Source organism: Xylaria bambusicola (genome assembly GCF_022495145.1).
Source record: "Xylaria bambusicola strain CBS 139988 unplaced genomic scaffold F5B22scaffold_12, whole genome shotgun sequence".
Taxonomy (NCBI): Eukaryota; Fungi; Ascomycota; class Sordariomycetes; order Xylariales; family Xylariaceae; genus Xylaria; species Xylaria bambusicola.
Window position 1 is genome coordinate 795167 of NW_025953565.1, and position 23047 is coordinate 818213.

The following is a 23047-nucleotide window of genomic DNA, read 5'->3' on the forward strand; positions in this document are numbered from 1 at the left end:
TTAGAACACCACGATTCGTTATTATATTCAATTATATCGAATCTAGGAAGTGGCTACATACCTAGGTTACATTAGATCCCGCCGAATCCAATACTACTATCATCATCATCAACAACAACAGCTCCCAAACAAGAGGGGAATGGAAATGTATATGCTTGAGAGAACTAAATGGGCACAAGGCGAACTCAGTAGGGAATAGACAAGGGCGTGTATAAGGACATTGTATGGTATGATGGTAGAGTATCTCTGAGTTATGTGTGAGGCTTAGATAAGTACACAGGCACCTGCTACCTAGCTTTCCTCAACATCAGCTGTTCACCCCGACCGTATTTCGCAACAACACGCTCGCTGTGAGTCATACATACACCCACTCCTTATTTAAGTATCCTTCCCATGTTGGCTACTTAGCCACGATAGAAGTATGGGTACCCCTAGCACGGGTTATATGCTCTGGCCGTAAGAACACACTACCTACTACATGAGGGACCTAGGTCCATTTTCTATCTAGGTAGAGTAAAGCTTGGCATGGCGGAGTATATACAATGAGTACGCTTAGAGTTTTGAGGGAAATCAAGAAAACAAGATATATATATGCCTAGCCAACATTAGTCAGTCGGTATTGGCATTGGTATTAATATATTTATTGTATTCTATATATAGGAGATAAAGTTCGATTACTTACTCCGCAATGTACATTGATATCTGCGCTCTCATCTCCTGGAGCTGACGAGCTACATACATACCTAAGTAATGAATCTAATCGCGACGTGGCATGCGGTATATCTATTTTTCAGCCTGACTACAGCTAAAACCAGAGAATTAAAGAATAGAAATAATTCCCAGTCGGAAAAGGTAAGAGAAGAGGGGAGATAATGAAAGAAAGACAAACCATAGCGTAGAAAAGGATGGTATATATATCGAGTCGTAAGAAATAAGCCAGACGAGGCGAAAGAGGTGAATATGTGTAAGTAAGCAGGAGAGTGAGTGAGAAGTAGAAAATACAAGACATTCCATTTCCCATCCCCTATATTTCTCTCTTCCTCTCTCCCATTATCTCTCTTGATCACCCTTCCGCTCCTCACCACAATCTCAATATAAAACAAGTAACACCCTAAAACGCCAACACACATCGCAGACTAACATTTACTTAGCATCAACCACTACATCAATTCCTCTCCCACCGGTTCCCTCTTTCTATACCCCCAAAGCAAACTCCACAAGCGAAATACGAAATCCTCGGAAACACGTCAGTCATCTCATATCCTGAATCACACTTCGATGTATACATAAATAGCACAGGCTCCTCAAAAGGTCGATAAATCCCGGCGCACGACGCGTGCGAAGGTAAGTAAGTAAGTAAAGGAGTAGTAAGTGAGGCCTCGCTATTGGAAGAAAACCAGAGCAGTGTTTAGTTCGGAAAGTCGGAGAGTATAGTACATATGTGATTTGCTGAATGGTATCATAGGACTTGGAAGCATGGTAGTAGGTATGGCGAGGGTATCGTCTTGCGTGCGCTTTGGGGATGTAGCGGTAGAATATCATGTGAAGATAGAGTGACAAGAAGATGCTATCATGGTGTGTAGTACTAGGTAAAGTCTCTGTTGAGCCAAGATTACTGCTCAACCACACCCCGGGATAGTGGCAGGCAACATCCCAGGCAGAAGCCCGCCTCGAGCGCGACAGGGACTTGGAATGAAATACCCGTGCTGATCAAGGGCAGCTGACTCCTTGTGAGCACCAGTAGACGAATGTCACAACCTATCACGAAGGCAAGATGATGAGGACGATGTGTTTAGTTCATTTCATGTTCAGATTCATGTGTTCAGTATCGCAGCGCTCTGTGGCCTACTGCCTTAATCACTGATGTACAACCCATGCCTTTAAAGCAATGCAAACACTAACGCCACGATTACCCTTTGCCCTTGTAAAAACCGAATCGTCATGCCATCCCAGAAGTATCATCAATCACAGGTATCATATCCTCCACTTTCTGTCGAGTCTATGTGTTGCTAGAAGGAAAGCGTCAAGCGCTCTAGTTACGCTCACCACGGAGACGACGAGCGAGCTGGATGTCCTTCTGTAGTGGTTGTTAGTGCATCTGTGTTGAAAGGATAAGGTAGATGAATGTGTATGGGAATACTAACCGACTGGATGGTGACACGCTTGGCGTGGATGGCGCACAGGTTGGTGTCCTCGAAGAGAGAGACGAGGTAAGACTCAACGGACTCCTGAAGAGCACCGATGGCTGAGGACTGGAAGCGGAGGTCGGACTTGAAGTCTTGGGCGATCTCACGAACCTGTTCATCATTGTTAGCACGCGTGTTGATTAAGGATTGGGCGCGGGGTTGGGTGGAGGGAAGACGCGTCGCGTATCCCGCCACGGTCGGTAATGTGACGATCTCAGCGATCGCACGATGCAGCCCGTGACACTCAGGCAACAGCGAGGTATAGTGAATATGAAATGAAAGACAATGAGGTGTAACAACTTACCAGACGCTGGAAGGGGAGCTTGCGGATCAGGAGCTCGGTGGACTTCTGGTAACGACGAATCTCACGGAGAGCGACGGTACCAGGCTTGTAGCGGTGAGGCTTCTTGACACCTCCGGTGGAGGGAGCCGACTTGCGAGCAGCCTTGGAGGCGAGCTGCTTACGGGGAGCCTTGCCACCGGTGGACTTACGGGCGGTCTGCTTGGTGCGAGCCATTGTGATGTATGTGGTTGTTGTGTATGATGGATTATGTGATGATTGATGATGGTGGTAGTGGCTGGTTGATGGAAAACAGCAGAGAGCAGTGTGGATGAGTGGATGGAGATGGGAGTTGTAAGTGGAAGAGTTGAGGCGGGTGGGGTGACGGGTTTAAATAAGTGAAAGAGAGCGGGCGAGTCTCAGGCTGGCTGATTGTGTGTGTGCGCTGTTGCAACCGGGGTAGGCAAGTGCTTAGCTGCTCACAAGGTAATGACTGCCCAGGTGTCTACTTAGGTACTTACAGTACTGTAGGTAGGTAGTGTAGTGTGGCGGGAGTGCAGGGGCACTGTGCTGTTTCGGGCTTAGGTAGTTGTTGCGGGTGGGGCGGGCAATTGCCAGTTCTGCTGTGTTGTGTTGATTATTGTGATTTTTTTCGGGGGCAGACAGGGGTGCGGTTTCCCGCGTTGGAGTTCTTTGATTTTCGGTGGCAGTTTTTCACCATCAACACCGCTGCTAATTTTTGATTGGCTGCTGCATCTGGCAAGGTGCGTCAGGAATGCCTCATGTGGGGCCCGCCCAGTCCAGCCCCACCCCAATCATCAGACTTTGTCAGACCTTGACAGAAGCCTTCTTTCTATTCCTATTCTAGCCAGTCTCTGCCACAGTTCATCGATGGGTAGTGTAACCATCTTAATAATTCCTGCCAGATATTCCAGCATCGTGCGTACATTGTATTCCTTGGTCTTAGACGGATGTGGAAAGGTAAGTGGGCTGCCGTCTCTGCGTCACCTAACGCAAGCCCTCGCAAGGCCCAAAGTACGGAGTGACACGTGATCATGAGGAGAGTATCGGTACACGATCCAGCCCATGCCATCGATTACAAACTAATTTCCTAAGCTAAATGGAAAGAATCTCTGAATACATAGTACAGGTATTATGGGACTCTGTGCTTGTCCGATACCTAGAGACTCTGGAAATCCAACTGTTCCAGTGTGTTCATTGGCCGGATAGGTGGCTTACTGTAGTGAATATAAGTGGCGAATATCAAGAATGTCTAGATTTCTCTCTTTTTTTCGACGTTGATTTCTAGCCATTACCATATGTCCAAAATCAAGATGACTGCTTACATACTAGATAGATACCTTAGCTAATGAGGTCCAAATATGATGAGGCAGCATGTTTAGGTATTTGATTGCATGTACCCCCATCAAGACTGGCCTGGCCCATTGCGGATAACCTTACAGTAGCAGGAGGCTGACTGCACTCATGGGTATACACTACAGTACATTAACTATAGTTCCTTTCTAGGTTAGACTTACAAGCGGCAGTAGTGGGTTGTGTCAGACCAAAAGGTTGATAATCAATTAAGGTTATCGACATCAGGTGTTTGTAGGACAGGCAGACAGCCAGCCATCTTGAGTGCGATGCGAGGTCTCGTCGATGACCTCAAGGATTCATTCCACTTAGATAAGCCTTACTTAGGCTGGACACTAGTGTGTGCATGGAAAGGATGCATGTGCTGTTTCTTGACAAGCCCCATTTTGGGATGGGAAATAGAGGCATGCAAATTGATGATTGGTTGGATCGGAAAGACGACGTTGCGATCAGTTTGTCCCGGAATGGAATAGCGCTACCGATCCCAGCTGCTGGGGGCTGCTGCTGCAGATATACATGTACCGAGATACTTAGAGTACGGTACCTTAAGTATGTAGGTACTTATCGTGATGATGTGTACATACCTAGGCATATACTGCACTGCAGGAGCTTGTATACTATTGCAACGGCATGTGTAGTAGATAAGATAGATATATAGATAGACATCTGTATTGATTGACTGGAAGAATGTTGTTGTGTTGCATTCCTCAAGTCTCCAGTGTAAGTAAATAGATATTGTAGATATTGTACATGAAGTGTAGGTGCGTTTACCAGCTTTGATGGAGGTACCTCCGTTGCCTCCCGCCCTATCTCGTCTCCACTTTGCCGAAATCTGCAAGGCCCAAATTGTGCTGGCCCTTTGATTTCTTGGGCTGATTGATGAAATTGATCGCTGCTCTGATTCGGATTCCAATTCCCGCCGGACGAGCCCCCCAGCCCCCAACCACCAAACCCCCCGGTCCCCCTAGCGAGGCCCACCAAGGCACGCATGTAAGTCAGTGAGTAAGTATGATCCACAGCGTCAACATGTCGCGCACCCGCGTTCTCGCGTGTGACACCCTTTTGTCAAAGTACCTCGTCACCCATTCCAGCCCTGTCAGGTACATACATACCTCCTAAGGCTGTTGTTTAACCTGTTAGCTCTCCTCCCTCTTTGTGGTTGGCACTGGCTGCTGGCGCGGTCTCGTCCGGGCTGATCTGATTTCGGCTGCCCACTCCACTCGTTTCCTATTTAACAACCCGTTCCTCTTCCCCACGTTCTTCACAGTCTTTCTTGAATCCCATTTCCATCCACCAATACATCCATCCCATCAACAACCACCACCCACACTCAGCCTCATCCGTCATTGCCTTGTGCAATCTCCAACCAACTACACCCCACTACATTCTTTACATTAACCCTCTATCAACATGACTGGACGTAAGTAGCTACATCCTCCCTCCAAATCGCGTCATCTATGCTCTCGACCCGTTGCTAACGCGTCTTCCCTCTACAGGCGGCAAAGGTGGCAAGGGCCTCGGAAAGGGTGGTGCCAAGCGTCACCGCAAGATTCTTCGTGACAACATCCAGGGTATCACAAAGCCCGCTATCCGACGTCTCGCTCGTCGTGGTGGTGTCAAGCGTATCTCAGCCAGTAAGTTCCTCCAATATCTCATCTACTTCGCAATACCCCGCGACAAGCATACCTAACACGATGTCACAGTGATCTACGAAGAGACCCGTGGTGTCCTCAAGTCCTTCCTCGAGGGTGTCATCCGTGACGCCGTCACCTACACCGAGCACGCCAAGCGCAAGACCGTCACATCACTAGACGTCGTCTACGCCCTGAAGCGACAAGGCCGCACCCTGTACGGTTTCGGTGGTTAAGCGGAGATCACGTTTTCTATTTTGGTTGTTGGGAATGGCCGGGGGGGCCTGGGGAGTTCATGTCTGTTACGAAATGTCATTTTTCTTCCTTCGCAACACAACACGCGCATACACACTACATAGTACATTTGCCACAGAGCATGCGTCGCACTGGTGGTTTTGAGTCATGACGATCTGGGAATTGGGGTTCTTGCTTTTTACAATGGGGTGTTTACATGTACCATAAGGGCTACGGTGGAAACTATCGGAATTCCCCTTGATGAGGATAATCAATGAATCCGTCGAGGAACATTTGTGAAACAACTTAACTATGAGTCCCCTTCTCGTGATTATCTTGTGTCGTGTTTTGAACTTGTCGCGTCTAGATTTTCGCGTGGGTTGCAAGTCTGGTGTGCGGTCATCGCTTTATCACGAATGTGAATGTCGCGTTCAGTGTACCTCAATGTCAGCACTATTGAACACGAATTGTGCATTGAGGCCTGGGCTATCCAATACTTCTTCTGCCTTTCGTATCTCTTGTGTACTTGGTTCTCGTTTGCCGTGCGGCAAGCTAGGCTCATGCTAGATACGTGATATGTAGACTTAGTCATAATTAGGCACCAAGTCTCGACATCTGTCTGTCATATTCGCATGAGTCATACGATGGAATCAGAGATGTGCACTCTTCGTAACTTGGTACACCGATCCGCAATGCAAATCTTCGAATCGGCATAGAACGCGTGGAGTTTCTGATCCGTATGACTAAAGCTAGGTAGTGTTGTCTGCCGATAAGTGGGAACTCGGGCGGTGGGGGCCGAGAACTGTAGGGTAGGCTCTGCCATTAGGACGGGCGATAACTTGCTCTTTTGGATTGGCAATTGAATTTTCACATCGTATGTTAAGTAAGAATAATATTCTGCGTTGTTTGGTTCTATTTTAGCTAGGTGTGCACTGATGTCGTGGTTGATCTGGTGTCGGTCCTTAAATTGGTATATTCATTGAATTAAAATCAAGTCTGAGTCCCAAATACCATTTATCAACATACACAATACATCAAGTCATATTCCAAACAGGCTATATCACGACGTGTAGAAAACCATGATGATAAAATTCTGTACTGAAATCAGGATCTGACGGCAATCGGGGCGTTGCACTCGTTGACAGCTTAAGATAATTAAGCCCACCCACCACCTAAAGACCCAGCCCCTCTACGAACCGGCTTTTCCCATACAAAATCATTAAAATTAGCTAATTATAATTAATTAAAGAAAATAGCTAGCTTAATCGGGTTAGTATTATAATTTTCTTTAATTTTTTTTATATTTATATAAAAAGTTTAAAAAGAAAATATTAACGTTATTATAGTTAATTTAATAGTTTAAGTTTAAAAATTATCCTTTAACATTTTTATATATAAAATGTATGGAAAAGTGTTAAGGGATAAATCATTAAATAATAAATTATATAAAATATATAAAAATAAGCTATTAAAAGTTTTATATATAATAAATATTAAAGTAATTTATTTTTATTACTATATATTTAAACCTATTTTCTTTAATTTATTATAGTTAAAAATATATATTATATATATAAAAATATTCTCCACTTTTATTAATTCCTTAATAATTAAATTAAAAAATAAATATAAATATTTAATTAAAAAATTAAATTATATGTTATTTTTCTTTATTTATATCTTTTAAAAATATATATATATATATTTTATATAATTTATTATTTAATGATTTATCCCTTAACACTTTTCCATACATTTTATATATAAAAATGTTAAAGGATAATTTTTAAACTTAAACTATTAAATTAACTATAATAACGTTAATATTTTCTTTTTAAACTTTTTATATAAATATAAAAAAAATTAAAGAAAATTATAATACTAACCCGATTAAGCTAGCTATTTTCTTTAATTAATTATAATTAGCTAATTTTAATGATTTTGTATGGGAAAAGCCGGTTCGTAGAGGGGCTGGGTCTTTAGGTGGTGGGTGGGCTTACACAACAAAAATAATCACCACTGCAACCCGCCAACTCCAAGGTTAGGCGGGACTGAAATCCATCGGAATATACATACACATGCTCCACAATACCTAATAACTCTGATCTCACTTAGTCAAATGCACCAGTGTTGAATCTCAGGGGTGTTTAACATAAATAAGTGAGTTTCAACATGTAGCCGGCAACAGATAGAACCCCATCTACCACTTTCATAAATTGCACACTTCGTAATGCCCACGATGCCAGTCCATAACTGACTAGTCTAAACGGACGCGTTGATAATATGATTGCATCGCGTGGAATTGGCATTTATCTACGCGAACTCCATGTGCCCGGCCAATATCACTATAACTAGCATGATAGGAAGGCGAAGGAGTTAGGCGGTGAGTATGAAGCTCGTTGTGATGATGGGGGGCTTAACTCGAATAGTATATACTACATGTATTACAGTTCCACGGTGGTTTGTATACAAGGGTTTGCTTTTTGGTATATACTGTAATTACGGTACAGCTCAACTGAGTTAGTGACACTGCGCTGAGAAAGAGCCACGAAGAAGCCGAGAGCCACAGGGTGGACATGTACACATTGGTAATGACGAGTATGCAACAGGCATGTTGTGACTGTTGAGTAAAAGGCTCTCTAAGATCACTGTTCTGGCTCGGGCACCTTTTGTGATATATATACATGGATACAAACAGAGTCAAGTATAGTCACATCTGGAACTAAGGTGGGAGTATTTTCTACCTTGCCAACTTCTTGTTGATACAACTATGTAATGTTTAAATGCGTCAGGTCTACTACATAGTCGAACACCCTCGTGAGATATGCAGTGACTCAACCTCGGGGGTATGATTCACCAACTCCGCTGTACGCCACCGAGCTACTCTGCGCATCGGCAAGGACTGTAAGAAAGACATAGTAGATTGTCAAAGCACCTAGGTTATTTTCAGTGCGTCTTAGAGGGCGCTCGATGAATGACGCCGTTTTGAGATGTTAACACACTAAGAAAGACAACTCACCATTCTCTCCAAGAGGGGGGCACCTTGCTCATCTGAACACGCACATTGATGTATTTCTGGTAGTAAGGAAACCTGTAAGCTGCGCCTAGGATTCAAGAGTGCCTGATAAAGTCTCCAAGAACACTTGCAGAATAATCTATACGCACACACATATGCGTATAAACCATCACAGCTACGGCGAGACATATACGCGACCATATTTGTCAGCACAACAACTACCTTACTAGTAAGTCTCACCCACCTGGGTATCTAATTGGACCTAATTCGGTTGGAAAACCAATAATCGCTAATTTATTCGCGTGACAGGGTATAAGAGAGCCACGGAATCGAGCGCTGGTGGTTTGATGGTGTCTAGGACATGTTTCTCAGGCACGTACCCACATGAACATCGCATCAAAAGTTAGCTATATATGTTAAAACAAGATGATGAGTTAACACATACGACCATAGGATCTGGAGAACGCGGGGTCCCGTCCGCTCCCCCTTAGCTAAGCCAGATACCGCCAGATCAGTAGTTGGGTCGGTGACGACCAGCGAATCCCTGGTGTTGTATGTACCTTTTCCTAATTTTTTTTTAATTTTTTAATTTTTACATCTTCCATCCTTCACGGTAAGGGTTTCAAAGTAAGTCTCTTTCTTTGGTGAGCTGGTAGCGTCTCTATTAAAAACTCATGAATGCGTAGTAAGTGTTATACATTCATGTATAACCATTAATTGTACGGAAGTTACGGCCAAAAGTATTCATCATCCTTGGCAACGCAACAGTGTGTAAATAGTAAGACACTTTCACTGATTGAGCCGTAAGCTAACCAAAGCTGTTGATTTTTGACAGCTTAGTACAGTTGGTAACAAGCTGGTCGCGGCCTGTTAACGGTCTGTAAGCTTAGTATGATACTTAGTTTGAGCCGATGGCCGTCTGGCAGACTCGAAGCCTTGAAATCCTTGCACTGTAGGTAGGCAATCTAGTCAATGATGAATACTTTTGGCCGCACCCTCCGTATGGTGACGAAGTAAAGTTTGACTTCCAAGTCCTAACCTTCGTCGCAAGGCTATATAAGCGGGTGGCCCGAAGGGTCCTCAATAGCCTTGAAGGGCGATGTGGCCTTCTGGCTGTCTAACTGACTACCTACCTAAATCTACACACATGGGCCATATGGTCTTTACAGCCAGGAGCCGTAACTCCGATCATCTACACACGCCCAATATGCCCAGTACTATACACCCCATTATCAGCTGTATCACGACCTTTTCCTACACCATGTCTTTCATTCGTCATGTCATGTGCCTGGCGGCGAGTCTACCCATCGCCTTCCTCAGCAAGTCGCCGGTCTTCAGGGCGATTGCTCTTCTATGCGCCATGACTACCTTCTACTCTTTCCCTATGACGCCAAAAACGGCTCAAGTCATTTGCACGCTCAGCTTTGTGCTAAGTACTACGTTATACTACATAAATGGAGGTATTCCCCAAAATCAGGAAGATAACGATATATTCAGTGAGTCTCTCTCTTCCTCTACCTGAGTTGTTCTGCTAGATTCTAATCATCGATAGCTCTACTCTTTATTCTTTCCTTCAGCAGCCACAAATTGACTCCCGAGGAGAGCATGCAGATGCAACGTCCGAAGGACATTTTTCTTCGTTGCGTAGAGAAGAGTCCACTTTCACTAGTAAATTACTTCTATACAGTTATCGTCACTGGCAACTCTCTCACATCGGGGCTTAAGCCAGGAGCATGCTTTTTCGTCTTTCTTTGGCCTTGGGTAGTTACGCCTTCTATAGCTCTTTATCAATCGTGGTGGAGACAGAGAGACGACGCAAGCGTGTGATAGTTGTATGACATAAGATGGAGATGGAGGAAAGAACGATGCTGTAACGACTTTTACTTCCTCTAAATAATCGAGCTTGGATTGGACGACCGAGCACTAATAACTCCACCTGGCCTATTATGATCCCTGCGTCGGAAGCACTCAAGTCGAGAAACAATTTGCCGGCGTGGTATGATGAGGCGTTGAGTTGGCCGCCTCGAATAGCTCCGACACTACCATTATGAATCATCGAATGTCCCACCTGACCTATCATGGTCCGTTTCTGAGAGAAGCCTCAGATCGATCACTTCGAATTCTTTAGCAATTCTGATCACGGAATGAGCCGTGGCGGTAATCGTGCTGTAAGTGCTTAACTATAATAGTATGCGGAGTCCTGCTGACACTGGGAACAAGCAAGATGTGGTAGCCCTAACGAGCGATTTCTCCATCACTGTAACCTTCCAAGGTTGACTGGCTTTCTTCGCTACTCCTGTCCATTTTCTGCGGCATTTGGAGTACACAACGATTACTGATCCACGGTCGCAAACTTGTTCCTTGCAAATAAGCTCTGCTGCCTTCTGGTGTTTCCTGCAGTAGACACTACCACTCACTGGACATTACCCTCTGAATTTACATTCGGGTGATCTCTTCCACTTTACTACCGGAAGACATGAGCCCGTGTTGCTTCCACACCAGGTCAACTCTGTTCCAGCATGTCATACTTCGAAGAAAAATCATCCAGATCAGGTGGATCACACACTCTACCGCTCTGCTGCTCTGCCGCCCTGCCAGGGGCTGATTGAACCCGAAAACATGCAATTCCTTATACACACTGCTGGGCTACACACCATTTACAGCGTTCTTGCGTGGAACAGGTTACGGAGACGGGCTCGAATTATTTTGGGCAGTGGATGAGATACGGAAGGCTATCGTCCTTGTTGCAATGCGATCTCCAAACAGCAACTATGAATCTGTGGGCATAGCCGTTGCGACGTTGTGTCATCGAGGTTAGGATAGTCTTGGAGCACTCGCACATTGTTGGAAAAGTTGGTTTCCATGGAAAGGATCATATTCTATCGCCATGCGGGAGTTCTTGGGCGAGGTCTTTATCAATACTTGACACACAACATTATGTTCCACATATGTTACAGATTTTGAGGATATGAATGAGGTTCTGGTTCATGACGACCATTTAGGTCAAGATCAGCTCACTGGTGCAACAATGTCAGATTGGTCTGAAGTAATGAAAAGTCTTGACCCTTTCCTTCATCTCGTCTATTCTGACAAAGGAGAAATTTGTTCTGTAATTCAACTAGATGCAACGCCTAATGCTTGCCTGCATGCATTATCTCCTTCCCAGCGGGTTCAAAGCACATAATAGAAATTGAAAGTAACATTTCTGTGCAATTCTTCTTTACGGCATGAGAGCCGATTACATTGAGGTATTGCACTATATAATTAGCACGTCGTTATACCGCACTGCTACTGTGGCAGCATAGGCGAAAGACTGGCCCGAACTGCGGGACGTAGGCTCATTATTTATGCCACAGAAATAAAAGAAGCACAGGTCTACTTGCGAGTTCCCCGAGCGGGAGAAGCATGGTGGAATGAAATATATTTGTATGTCACGACGGACAAATCTGGTAGCATCGAATTACAGCCATGTGAATAGTCTTACGGATTATCAATCTACAAAGACCGCTCATACGGTGAGCATTTAGAAATCCTCAAGGTTAGATACACCTATCTGTTTATAGGGCTGTACGCCATTAAAAAGACTGAAACGGCCTTGAGAACTTCTGTGATATTATACTACTGGTAATGCAACGCCCTGTGTACTCGCATGGCACTCAGATATCGGCGTAGTGGTGTAGAAAGGAAACTCTTAGGTGTTAATCTCAAGGGATACTCACAAGACGCCGCACTCGAGACTGTAGAGGAGACCTGTCACAATAAGCTGGTTATGTAGAGCAAAAGCCGTGATTGCAACGCTTATCACAACCCGCAGTCTGTTCTTGCGAACGGCGGCAATTGACCAGCGTAGTTCATTAGTCACACATAGTCCCATGAGCCAGTTGCTGACAAATGGGAGACAGGAGAAAGTATCCACGACGCCCTGTGCGTGTAGCAAAAAACGCAACGTGTATAGAAATAGGGATGCCTAGCGAGGACGCCCTAGGGGGACCTCCGCGCAGCGAAATGATTCGTAGCCTTACGCAAGGTATCATTGACGACGGTACAAGTGGCTGGCTCAACGAAACACATTGACAACCTATCGCTTACCTCGAGCATTAACCGTCTGACCATGGCTAGTATGATATAGACAGATCAACCAGGGTTCATATCCATTCAGACTAGATGTTGTTCGAGCAAGAGTCCCGGTCTCGGGGTGTCCGTGTGAGGCCAGAGCATTCATTCGTCGAAAGGGTCTGCCATGCAACTCTCCTAGCGAGACGTCGTCACCAGCGCAGCTGGTTTTATTCCTTTTTCTTCCTTCCCCTTCTCTTCACCTCACATTCCTTCCACACATCAATTAGCCACCACAATCAGCTTGGCAAAGTAGGCAGTGATGCGGACATAGCAAATGCGGGTATAGGCGGATGCAAGAGGTCGCGTTCGCATGCGCGAGGGAGCCGACGCCGCGACGTCACAAAATGCGTTGTCTAAACCTGCTGCGAGCCAATGCCGGCAGTGGTTTTCGGCATCGGAAGTTTCGGAGATATCATGGTTGAACGGCATCGACGTTGCAGTTCTGTGGTCCCTTTCGGCTGCCGGGCGCGCCGCCCGGGCGCCACAATTGTCATATGCTAGTCCTGGTAATCTGTAGCGAGTATACTACATATACATACTTATACCTAGTAGTAATGTACCTCAAGGGTCTGGTAACTGGGGATACCGTAGGGGCGTGATTCAGCCCGACGAGAGACGGGCCGCTATTAGGCACAGCTAGGCTACAGGTATGCAACGATCTCACGTCGACTCTGGCTGGGTGAGAACCGTAACCAACGAGACGGTACTGCGAACAACCCAGGAGACTACCCTTCCACGTGGTGGCGTCACCACCGAATCTTGGATTAGTACATGGTGATGCCAGCGCTGATTGGGCATCAGCGATCCGTGGCGCTGTCGCTGTCGCAACACCCCTCTTGAATGCACAGATCGTGGTGGCTGTGCGCATTTGTGCGCCCATGTAACGTCTACTCTGGTGTACCTACCTAACTCTAGTAGCATGCATGCGTATTCGTATGGTATTTCCATGCTTTTCCATTCAATGCGAATCGCCTTTTCGTTTAGTTTCGGTGCAAGATTTGATCCCTAAGTAGGTGGGCGCACGAACCGCGGGATGACAGGGGCGTGTATATCCAATGATCTTACTTAGAGGAGTGCTGCGCATCTTACCCTACGCACGACAACCTGGTTAACGAGATAACCTAGATCGAATGCCTACCTATCAATTCTGACTTCTCGTTTGCCCATTGGATTCGCGAGTGCTACCCTTTATTTTTCAATCACATGATGGGAAATATTCTATGTACAGTTGAGAGATGAAGTAAGAAAGGGCTACGCACGGGTCACGAGACCTCGTGATGACTAACCACAGTTGACTCATTATTAGGTATCCGCGTTAAACTTTGGGCGGCCTCTACCTGACATCGTGCCTCGGCCCAACAAGTCTTTATCGCCACACCCAGCGTGCCGGTATCAGTTGTGGTCCTGTCTTCAACAACATACAATTCCACTAGTGTCTCGAAATAGCTCGAAGAAAAAACAAAGACAAACAAGGACAAACCTCAATTCTACAGTGATACTGCATACAAGGGCAATCCGAAGCCACCTACTAGTCAGTACCAACAGCCGGTCTGGCCGACCAGTGGGATGCGCCGAGTCTTTTGAAACTGCATGTTTCAAAGATGGCTTGACAGCGGAGGGATTGGGTAACCTGCCATCTTGTACGGAGTACGGAGTCTGTACGGAGGAAGGAAAATTCGCGCACAGCCACATCTTGGCAAAAGACAGGAGAGACAAGAGAAACAAGCGCTGGAGGGCGGCAACCACCGCGTCTGACCGACCGCGCGGCAGCGAGCGGCATTGGCATCGACAGGGTTTACTATGTAGGTAGTACCTAGTGCCAATACCTACCTACAGTGCACTAGGTACTCGGCCCTTCGAGTTCCACAACAGTGTTCGGTTTTTCTTTTCTCTTTTTGCTTTTCTGAAAAATTTTAGATGCGAGATCCAGATCCTCGGGTCTCATGGGCCCGCGGGAACGCGGCTCGTCTGACAGCTCGTGTACAACTAGCGGCAAGTCTAGGCTCGAGAACCCATGCAGGCACCGGTAGTGGCACTTGGTCTGGCCTGTACCCCTTCCTCTGCCCCTTCGCACAGCTCTCTGCGCTGCGTACTCCAATCCGGCATGCACCGTACTCACGTGCTACTTACATCCATAAGTAGGTATCGTGTATCACATGTGAAATTGTAGCGCATAGCTGATGGTGGTAAATACTTCCTGTAGGTGTATCAGCTGAGGACCATATGTCTCCGCCTGGCGAGCATTGGCGGATCTTTTTCCAGCTTCCAGCTGGCAATGAACCTTAATTATAGTGTATGTGCTGTACTTTGAGTCCTTGTACCCATCGTCTCATTCACCATCACTAGTACCCAATGTAGGTATATTACTCGGTTATATTGTTGTTGCGTGAGTAATGCCTCAGTCAGTATTGGTCAAGCAGAGTCATCTTTTAACAGCGGGTTCGGACTGTTCGGTCTTTGCTGGAAATGCCGGCCGGCCGACGAAAGAGCTGCTTACATGTACAGCGCACATGCATGCGGGAAAATCCCCGACCGGAACTACGCATAGGTACCTAGGTCAGAGTAGGTTGAGTTCTTTTCTCCTTCTTGCTGGAGATAAGGCCGGAGCTCAACTCCGTCGGCGTTTGGATAATTTTTCCCCCTCTCTTCCTTTTTTCTGCTTATGCACTCTACCTACACCTAAGTCCTACACGCCCGCGGCACCTGGCTCCGAATTTCATGAAAAAAAGTCGAGATTCAAGTCCTACAGCACCTGAAAGTGCCATGCACCACCACACTAGGTGAGACAGATGGGACTAGAACAGATGATGTGCACTCAATTACCATTGACAATGCATTCCCCATGGTCAGACCGCTCGTATGGGAAATCCCCCCCAATATCGGGTTGATGGTTCGTTCTCACCCACTGCTGCTCGCGTCAGCGTTGGTCAATTGTTTTGTCGCCTCGTGTAACTAGGTGCTACTGATTGATGGGACAATACCCTGCTGTTATACTAAATGTCGTGTCTACCATCTCACGAGAGCCGCCAAGGAAATGCTTTGTAGTCACAAGCACAGATCACGAGGTGCCATGCAAATTTGCTAGGATCAAGGCGGTTGAAATAGGCGAGTTTTATTTACTACTACTGGATACTTGTCCAAAAGCTGGGGCTCGGGTGCAGCCAGCAGGCAGGCAGACAGACAGACAGATAGATGTACGGACGACACATGTATCGGAGAGAAAAGAGGACAATGATGAGATTGACCTAGGGATACATGGAATTGAAAAATTCATGACCGAGACCAAGAGGCACACGAAACTCGGCGTCCCGAGACTATGGGCGCTAATAATATCCAAGGTGCCGTTGTTTGGTCGAGAGCCCGGCTAGAAGGTCTAGATACGGCGATCGGGGATCCCGCTGCACTGCAAGATGCACGCAATCTTCGATGCAACGTCGCTGTTAACTTAGATAAGCGACAATTAAATTTTTTCCCACTCTTCGCCGTTACTTTTTTCCTTTACACACCTCTTTTGGCCGGCCCCTGTGCCGCTCGTCAATTGAACACTCATGCCGAGTCACCGAGGAGAAGTGAAGATCGATCTCGATAGATACCTACTTTCTCTAGAGTACCTAGGTACTACGTGCTCTCGATAGGTAGGTAGCGTGGGGTTGGTTCCCCATCGCATCGAGGGACGTCAGTCAGACTACCTAAACTATAGTGGTGTCTTAGTGGCGTGTTAGTATCGTGATGTAGTGGATGAGCCGATGGCCGTGCGACACCTGTAGACCAACACCACCAATACCACCTCACCACTAGATCTACCCTCAGAATCAGATCTGAAGGAGGATAATGACTATTGCTACGAAAGAGGGTGGTTTGATCAATAATATGAGGTAGGTACTCACGAATATTGGTCGGGCTTCATCGGCTTTAAGATGAACGGCTGATTTCTGGTTTCTTCCACGGAAGCCTAGACTCAGGTAATCCGAGTCAATTCTCCAACGGCTGAACTTTCTCGATAAAGAAGCAGGTCAGAGTAGCGACATACGCAGCTGACCAAACAAGCTGACTCCGTCCGTTTTTCCCTTTTCCCTTTCAGCATGGATGGCATTGGCACGTGGCCGTGCGTCAGGCCGGTAGCGAGGCAGTCAAGTAGCGGAATATAGTCAGCCCGCCGAGTCAATTGTTGAGTCAATTGGCACAATCAATCAATGCAATATTATCATATACCTATGTGAATATCTAAACCAATTGGGTATATTGGGGTTAGTACAACGGAGAAGTGCTGTATGATTAATGATCAATGATCTATGATTAATTGCCAGAGATCGGACACGATGGATCCAGAAGCCCGGAGAAATGCGATGCCATTGCGGCCCGCATTCTCCCTTTCCGCACAAGCGCGCACAATCGCGCACGATAGGCGGCTTGCCAAGGAGGGCCTACTATGTTGACAAGTAAGTTTGTAGCTCAGCACGGTACGATGCACCTGAGGCCGTCTGTCGGACACCGGCGATATGGCCAAAGCCGTGGCTCGGTGCCCCAGCCGGTGTGTGACCAACATCGAAGCTACCGCCATACATCAGGTACTATGTATAGTGGTAGCTACGAAGCCGAGCATTTCCGAGTCCTGCCCGAAGTATCCTTTCCTTTCCAAATTACATGTCAACCTTCAGCTTGTTTTTGAATGTATACTAGGTACCGTTCACAAGTGGTTCAGTTAGAGATATGGTAATCACCAAGGCCAACCTTAGTAAGTAAGATTAATGTTATGGTTGCATGCACCCAGATGCGGAAGCAAGATTGTAGGTTAAAGGAGCAATTAAACGCTAAACGAATCTAAAGCTGCTACTCTACTGTACCTCTACCTCTAGATTCATAATCCTAAGGTTACATATGTATGTACATTATTTTTATTTCGTGCTTCGCCCAAGTTGATAGGCTGGAGTGCATATACTTGATTGACCTCTACTTATATACCTAGTATTACCTGTATGCACCCATGTCGACCAAGGTTCTGCAGGGTCCCTCACCTTGGCTGCAATCTGTACCTTCCAAAGCCACCACCAGAGAGGAGTGTAGAACCGTCCAGTAAGTATAGGAATAGGAGAGAGCCCGAGAGAGTTATTGCGTTGTCAGAAAAGGTCTCGCCGTGCCCAGACTGGAGTGTCTCGCATTCGTAGCGAGGACTCCGTGGCCGATAAGTCCAGCCTGCTTGGCATAGATGCACTGCCTGCGTGAAGATACTTCGATTTGTGCTGTGTTGGTGCTGTGTGCCGAGGTACCTGGAGCTCTTACCTAGATAGGCATAGCACTAGCTACTACCAGATATATGGATGGATATGTATCTATGTAGGTATCTCTCTGCTGGTCCGCGGTAGGTTTAGTAGAGGGCCTAGGTGTACACGCAACTCAGCGTACAGTGGAAGACCCGTACATCTGGCGGTACCTAGTACACACCCCGGTTGCACTTATCCCAAAAGAGAGCCAAGGCTACGTCATCACACGTCAGGTTCTCAGGTTCTCAGGTTCTGGACGCCCAAAAAAGCGAGCCAGTCTTCTCGAAGCTCGTCTAGACCCCAGCAGATCGGTTCTTCTTCCCACACCCCTCCCCCCCCTCCTCCTCTCTTCGCAGCCCTATTGTCTGTCTGTCTGTCTGTCTGTTTGTCTCTCTGTCTCTGCGTCTGTCATCGGCTTTAGTCTCCTTAGCAAGGTTCAACAGCAGTTTGTCATCCAACCTTCATTCAATGTTCGTCGTGCCAACCACCATGTATCTACTGTACCTACAGTATCTAGTGTACCGGTACCTAGGTACACGGCTGCCCAATCATGAAAGCAGTGCTGCGGCTCAAGCGATGCTTTCTTTTGGTTACGAGGTGATTACAGTAGTCACGTATGGGCATCAAAGAAAGGTAGGGCCTCTCGTCCCGAGCCCGAGATGACTCTCACCTGACTTGGGTCCTTTCCATTGTCTCCGGATTGCTTCTTTCACCCAAAGTTCTTGATTACCAACAACGGCGGCCGTCCATGCGTCTTTTCATACCTAATTACTTTATCATTCCTCGTCGAGTTCCTCGCAGAGTCAGCTCTCGATAAGTAGGTCAAAATTGAGGGACCAGCCAACGCTCGCTCAGCTTTAAAAGAAAGGGCCAAGTTATCCATCCTCCACACTTCTCCGTCTGCCGTCCAGTATCTTACAGCCATCGGCCCACTTCTCGCTACACTCACACCACTCGGGAGATAGACCTATATATATCTCTTTAAGTATCTGTGGGGATCCCATCCTTGCCAGGGTATACCTCTCACTCTACCGTCTCTGCCTGCAGCCCGCATGTACATGTAGCGTCACTTCATATATGATCCCTACCCGCCGTCTACGTCAAGTTGCTCCCTCTGACATACACCTCGCAGAGACCTCGATCCAATCCACACCCACCTACCCAAGGTAGTGACACACAGACACAGACACACACTACTCAACAGCCATATACCCAGTACTCTTTATTACCAGCTACTGCTACCAGTACTAGCAGATACGGAGCAGCATAGCCGTCCAGTCTACTACTACCATCCCTGATTGGGACTACTTGAGTATATCTAGACTCGTTCGCCACCTCCCATCATCATTGCTCTTCCCTCCCCCCCCGCATGACCCTGACAAATATCTACACCCTACCTCGAACTTCGTAATCATCTAACCACCTGTTATGATGCTTGCGCATAATAATTACCTATTCTACCAAGGACACCAACAACAACCACAACCACAACAACAACAAGTTCATCATCTACAACGATTCGGCAACCAACAACAACCGCAACAATTCCAACGACAACAGCAACAAGGTCCTTTTGCCGACCCGAACCCAGCTGCTTTCTCCACTACTCTGGATAACTTGCCGACTGCCGCCGCCGCCTTCGCCGCCACGCAGCGCTATCACGACGGCCGGCCCGCCACCTCGAGCAACCAGAGTATAAACTCCATGTCCTCAAACTCGTGGATGTTGCCAGGCCAGCACACACCGAGACAGTCCCAGCAGTTTGGCCACCAGCGAGACTCTTCTTTGTCGTCGGTGGGCTCCAACCCCCCCACGTCACCGTTTAACGCCAATACTGCGAATCCTCAGATCGCCGTCAACGACACCATTGGGGATGGCTTGCACGAAATCACTGGTCCTGGAGACAACCACTACACCTTCGGTCTCACAAAGCCCATGGCCATACCCAACAGCTTTTACGCTGGCCCGATAGGTCCATTCAATAATGGCCACAGTGGCGGTGGGATGAACGGCCATAACGTAATGGGGGACATGACCACGTCTGACGGACTGCCTGCCCTGACTGGAGCACAACAGCAGAGGCAAGGGGGCTTGGCACCCGGCTCTGATATGCCGGCATCTGGTTTGCTCTCGAGATCCCGCCCTGTGTCGGTGGCGAGTTCGATAGGGGGTGACTCACCCGCGACACCGCCCATTCATGAACACGAGGACGAGCATAGGAGGCCCAAGAATGGTGAGGATCCCGATTCTCCGGTCCTATTCCCGCTCGACTCAGACTTAGACTACGTCTATGATTGCTTACATTTTCCTTTCGATCATTTAGCCTATGCCAACGGTATCAACACACCCAAACTGAATCGCACGATGACAGATGTGTATGGAGACGAACTCTACAGCCCCAACTTCACCATCACTTCAGCGTCTCCACCCCCGGAAACTCACATGGTCATGTCGCCGCCCAACGACTTGTTTTCACAGAGGATACAGGCTGCGAACAACCAACATTTCCTCGCAACTCAGTCTCCCGTCTCGAACGACTCAGGCGGTCAGTCCCCATTCACTCAAGGCTCACCGTATGCTTCCTCAGCGAACGAGTTTCCCAAAGTGGGCCCTAATCGAGTACGTTTGGACTCAGCCCAGCAAATTCGAGAAAGGAAGCAAGCCGAAGAAGCCGCAAAACAACTGCAGCGGCAGATGGCGCGACACTCTCAGCAAGGGCAGGATCAGCAACAGCACCAAGGCACGCCGGCTACAATCTCTCCGAAAGATGCAGTCTTGGAATTCAACGACCCAGGCGCAGAATCGAACTTTCCACTTTTCCCGTCACAGGAGACCAGCACGTACGGCATGGGACAGAGCGTTAGCAGCGGAGATATAAGTAGGGCGCCATCACAGCAGCAATCTGCGTCACCATTTCAGTCAATGTCTACGACGCCAGTGCAAAACAGCTTCGATTTCTCAATGCCGTCTAACATTCAGCTTCCACATCAGTATCCATTCATGGCTCGACAACAGACGCATCAGGTACCTCAGCAACAGCCACGCCATCAACCACTGACCCCATCTGCATCGACATATTCACGCATGAGTTCAGCAGAGGCAAGCAACACAGATGGTGGCAGCACCAGTGGCCCTGTACAGAGGCCGGATCGGACAGCTGCAGACGGCGGCACTTATACTTGCACTTACCATGGCTGCACGCTCCGGTTCGAAACGCCAGCGCTTCTTCAAAAGCACAAACGAGAAGGGCATCGGCAAGCTAACACACTAAACCACTTGCGAAACCCGGGCATGATTGGACAAGCGGCAAACAGCGTGACCAACAGCCAGGCAGGGCCTCACAAGTGCGAGAGAATCAACCCGAGCACGGGCAAGCCTTGCAATACAATCTTTTCGAGGCCCTACGATTTGACAAGACACGAGGATACGATACATAACGCAAAGAAACAAAAAATGCGATGCGATATCTGCACGGAAGAGAAGCTGTTCAGTCGTGCAGATGCACTTACGAGGCACTATCGCGTTTGTCACCCGGACGTTGAAGCTCCGGGTAAGCACCGGCGACGACAATTGATGGTGTAGATTGCCGAGGGATGGGATATCCATTGGTGCACCACGTGTCAATTCTACCGGCTTTACGCGCGAACGGGGATCTCCGTCGCGATACCACTGCGTTGGCTTGTGATACTACGATCGTCGTCACATCACGTTGCGCTTCGGCGGCCTCACTACGCCACGCCATGCCACGCCATGCCACGCCCGTATAAGACGACTCCACATCTTGCTATTCTCAGGCGGGCATTCGTGGTGTTGCGTCGATGGTGGTAGAAGATTCCAAGGCGTGCGATGCACGGACAGTCGGACTAGCGACTGGATGAGGGAATTCCCAATGGGAAAATCAGGGTCCAGCATCGATAGCTTCATGCAGGGACCTGTGGGGGCGTTCCCTGTCTGGCGTCTGTTTGGAGGGGAGCTCTGGAGAGGGGCTCGAGGGGTCGCTGTCGTCGTCGTGGTCCCGCAGCACCCCTAAAACCAGGAACAGCACTAAGCCGCTCTCAGACGAGTGCCGAGGCTCGCTCTCCGGTTTTTGCGCCCGGCCAGGCCTCCCCATTGGCCCAGCCGCCAATCGATGGCATGCCTATGACGTTGGCGCTCCCTCCCATGTGCATCATCCCGAGTCACCACCTACGTCATGCTGCGCATGCCCCCTTCCCTCGCCTGCCCAGCTTGACGCCATACGATGTATGTCCATGAGTCCATGACATCCCACAGTCTCGTCACAACCGAACCCTCTTGATCTCTTCGGTCCCCTTCGTCTGGGCGAAAGCCAGCGAAACACCCTAGTTCTCGCTGGCTAATCTCCCATTGTCTTTCAGTAGACGAGCCTTGGTCACTGCTATGGCGCCGCCCTTGGTCGCAACCATGTCCCGCTTCTTGTCCCTCCATGACAATCTACCCTGAGATGGAGGGGTGTCGTTGCAGCATCATGCCATTTTGGCGTTCGCAAATCAGGATTCCTTGCATATATCCTTTTGTTTCCTTATTATTTTTCTTTTTTAATCTAATTGTCTACGTCATTGTTCGTGGATGTGGTATTGGTGTCCAACCCAACTCGGGAATAGACGCTTTCGCTTCTTTCGCATTGGCATACATTTTCTTTCTCCATCTTAGTGTAATTTTACCATTACATGTATTTCTTACCAATTGTACCTTGTCACGCCAGATTTCCACTGATGGGACCATGTAACGGTGTTGTTTTGACTTTCTTGTTTGACACATTATCATCACGAGGCGCATCAATCCCTGGACAGAAACGTTTTTATCCGAATTTTACGACATGCCATATAAAATATTAGACGATGGGACGAATTTCTTTTTTTATCTAATCCTTTTGTTTTTTTAAGCGAGAAAGACAAACGGAGTGAAGAAAGAAAAATTCTGTACGATAA

General features: G+C 47.5%; 5 protein-coding genes across 5 annotated transcripts; 3 read left to right on the forward strand and 2 right to left on the reverse strand.

Moving 5' to 3' along the window:
• Positions 1-1581: 1581 nt before the first annotated feature.
• F5B22DRAFT_72332 (histone H3) lies at positions 1582-3126 on the reverse strand. The gene is made up of 3 exons (XM_047980513.1): positions 2491-3126; positions 2145-2297; positions 1582-2077 (listed from the first exon to the last, which is right to left on the reverse strand). The coding sequence occupies exons 1-3, from the start codon at positions 2701-2703 to the stop codon at positions 2033-2035; spliced, it is 411 nt and encodes a 136-aa protein (XP_047832683.1). The 5' UTR covers positions 2704-3126; the 3' UTR covers positions 1582-2032.
• A 133-nt stretch (positions 3127-3259) lies between these two features.
• Positions 3260-3828, reverse strand: F5B22DRAFT_599805 (uncharacterized protein; the record flags this gene model as incomplete). The annotated part of the gene is made up of 1 exon (XM_047974483.1): positions 3260-3828. A coding segment is annotated over exon 1 (229 nt), but the record flags the coding sequence as incomplete, so codon positions are not given.
• Positions 3829-4754: 926 nt separating this feature from the next.
• F5B22DRAFT_599806 (histone H4.1) lies at positions 4755-6016 on the forward strand. The gene is made up of 3 exons (XM_047974484.1): positions 4755-5260; positions 5337-5474; positions 5544-6016. Exons 1-3 carry the CDS (start codon positions 5251-5253, stop codon positions 5705-5707), a joined length of 312 nt encoding a protein of 103 aa, XP_047832685.1. The 5' UTR covers positions 4755-5250; the 3' UTR covers positions 5708-6016.
• A 3966-nt stretch (positions 6017-9982) lies between these two features.
• On the forward strand, positions 9983-10548 carry F5B22DRAFT_644888 (uncharacterized protein; the record flags this gene model as incomplete). Its single annotated transcript, XM_047978502.1, has 2 exons — positions 9983-10217; positions 10274-10548. The coding sequence occupies 2 exons, from the start codon at positions 9983-9985 to the stop codon at positions 10546-10548; spliced, it is 510 nt and encodes a 169-aa protein (XP_047832686.1).
• Positions 10549-19175: 8627 nt separating this feature from the next.
• On the forward strand, positions 19176-22282 carry F5B22DRAFT_654045 (uncharacterized protein; the record flags this gene model as incomplete). The annotated part of the gene is made up of 3 exons (XM_047979771.1): positions 19176-19197; positions 19600-20331; positions 20422-22282. 3 exons carry the CDS (start codon positions 19176-19178, stop codon positions 21678-21680), a joined length of 2013 nt encoding a protein of 670 aa, XP_047832687.1. The 3' UTR covers positions 21681-22282.
• Positions 22283-23047: the final 765 nt, after the last annotated feature.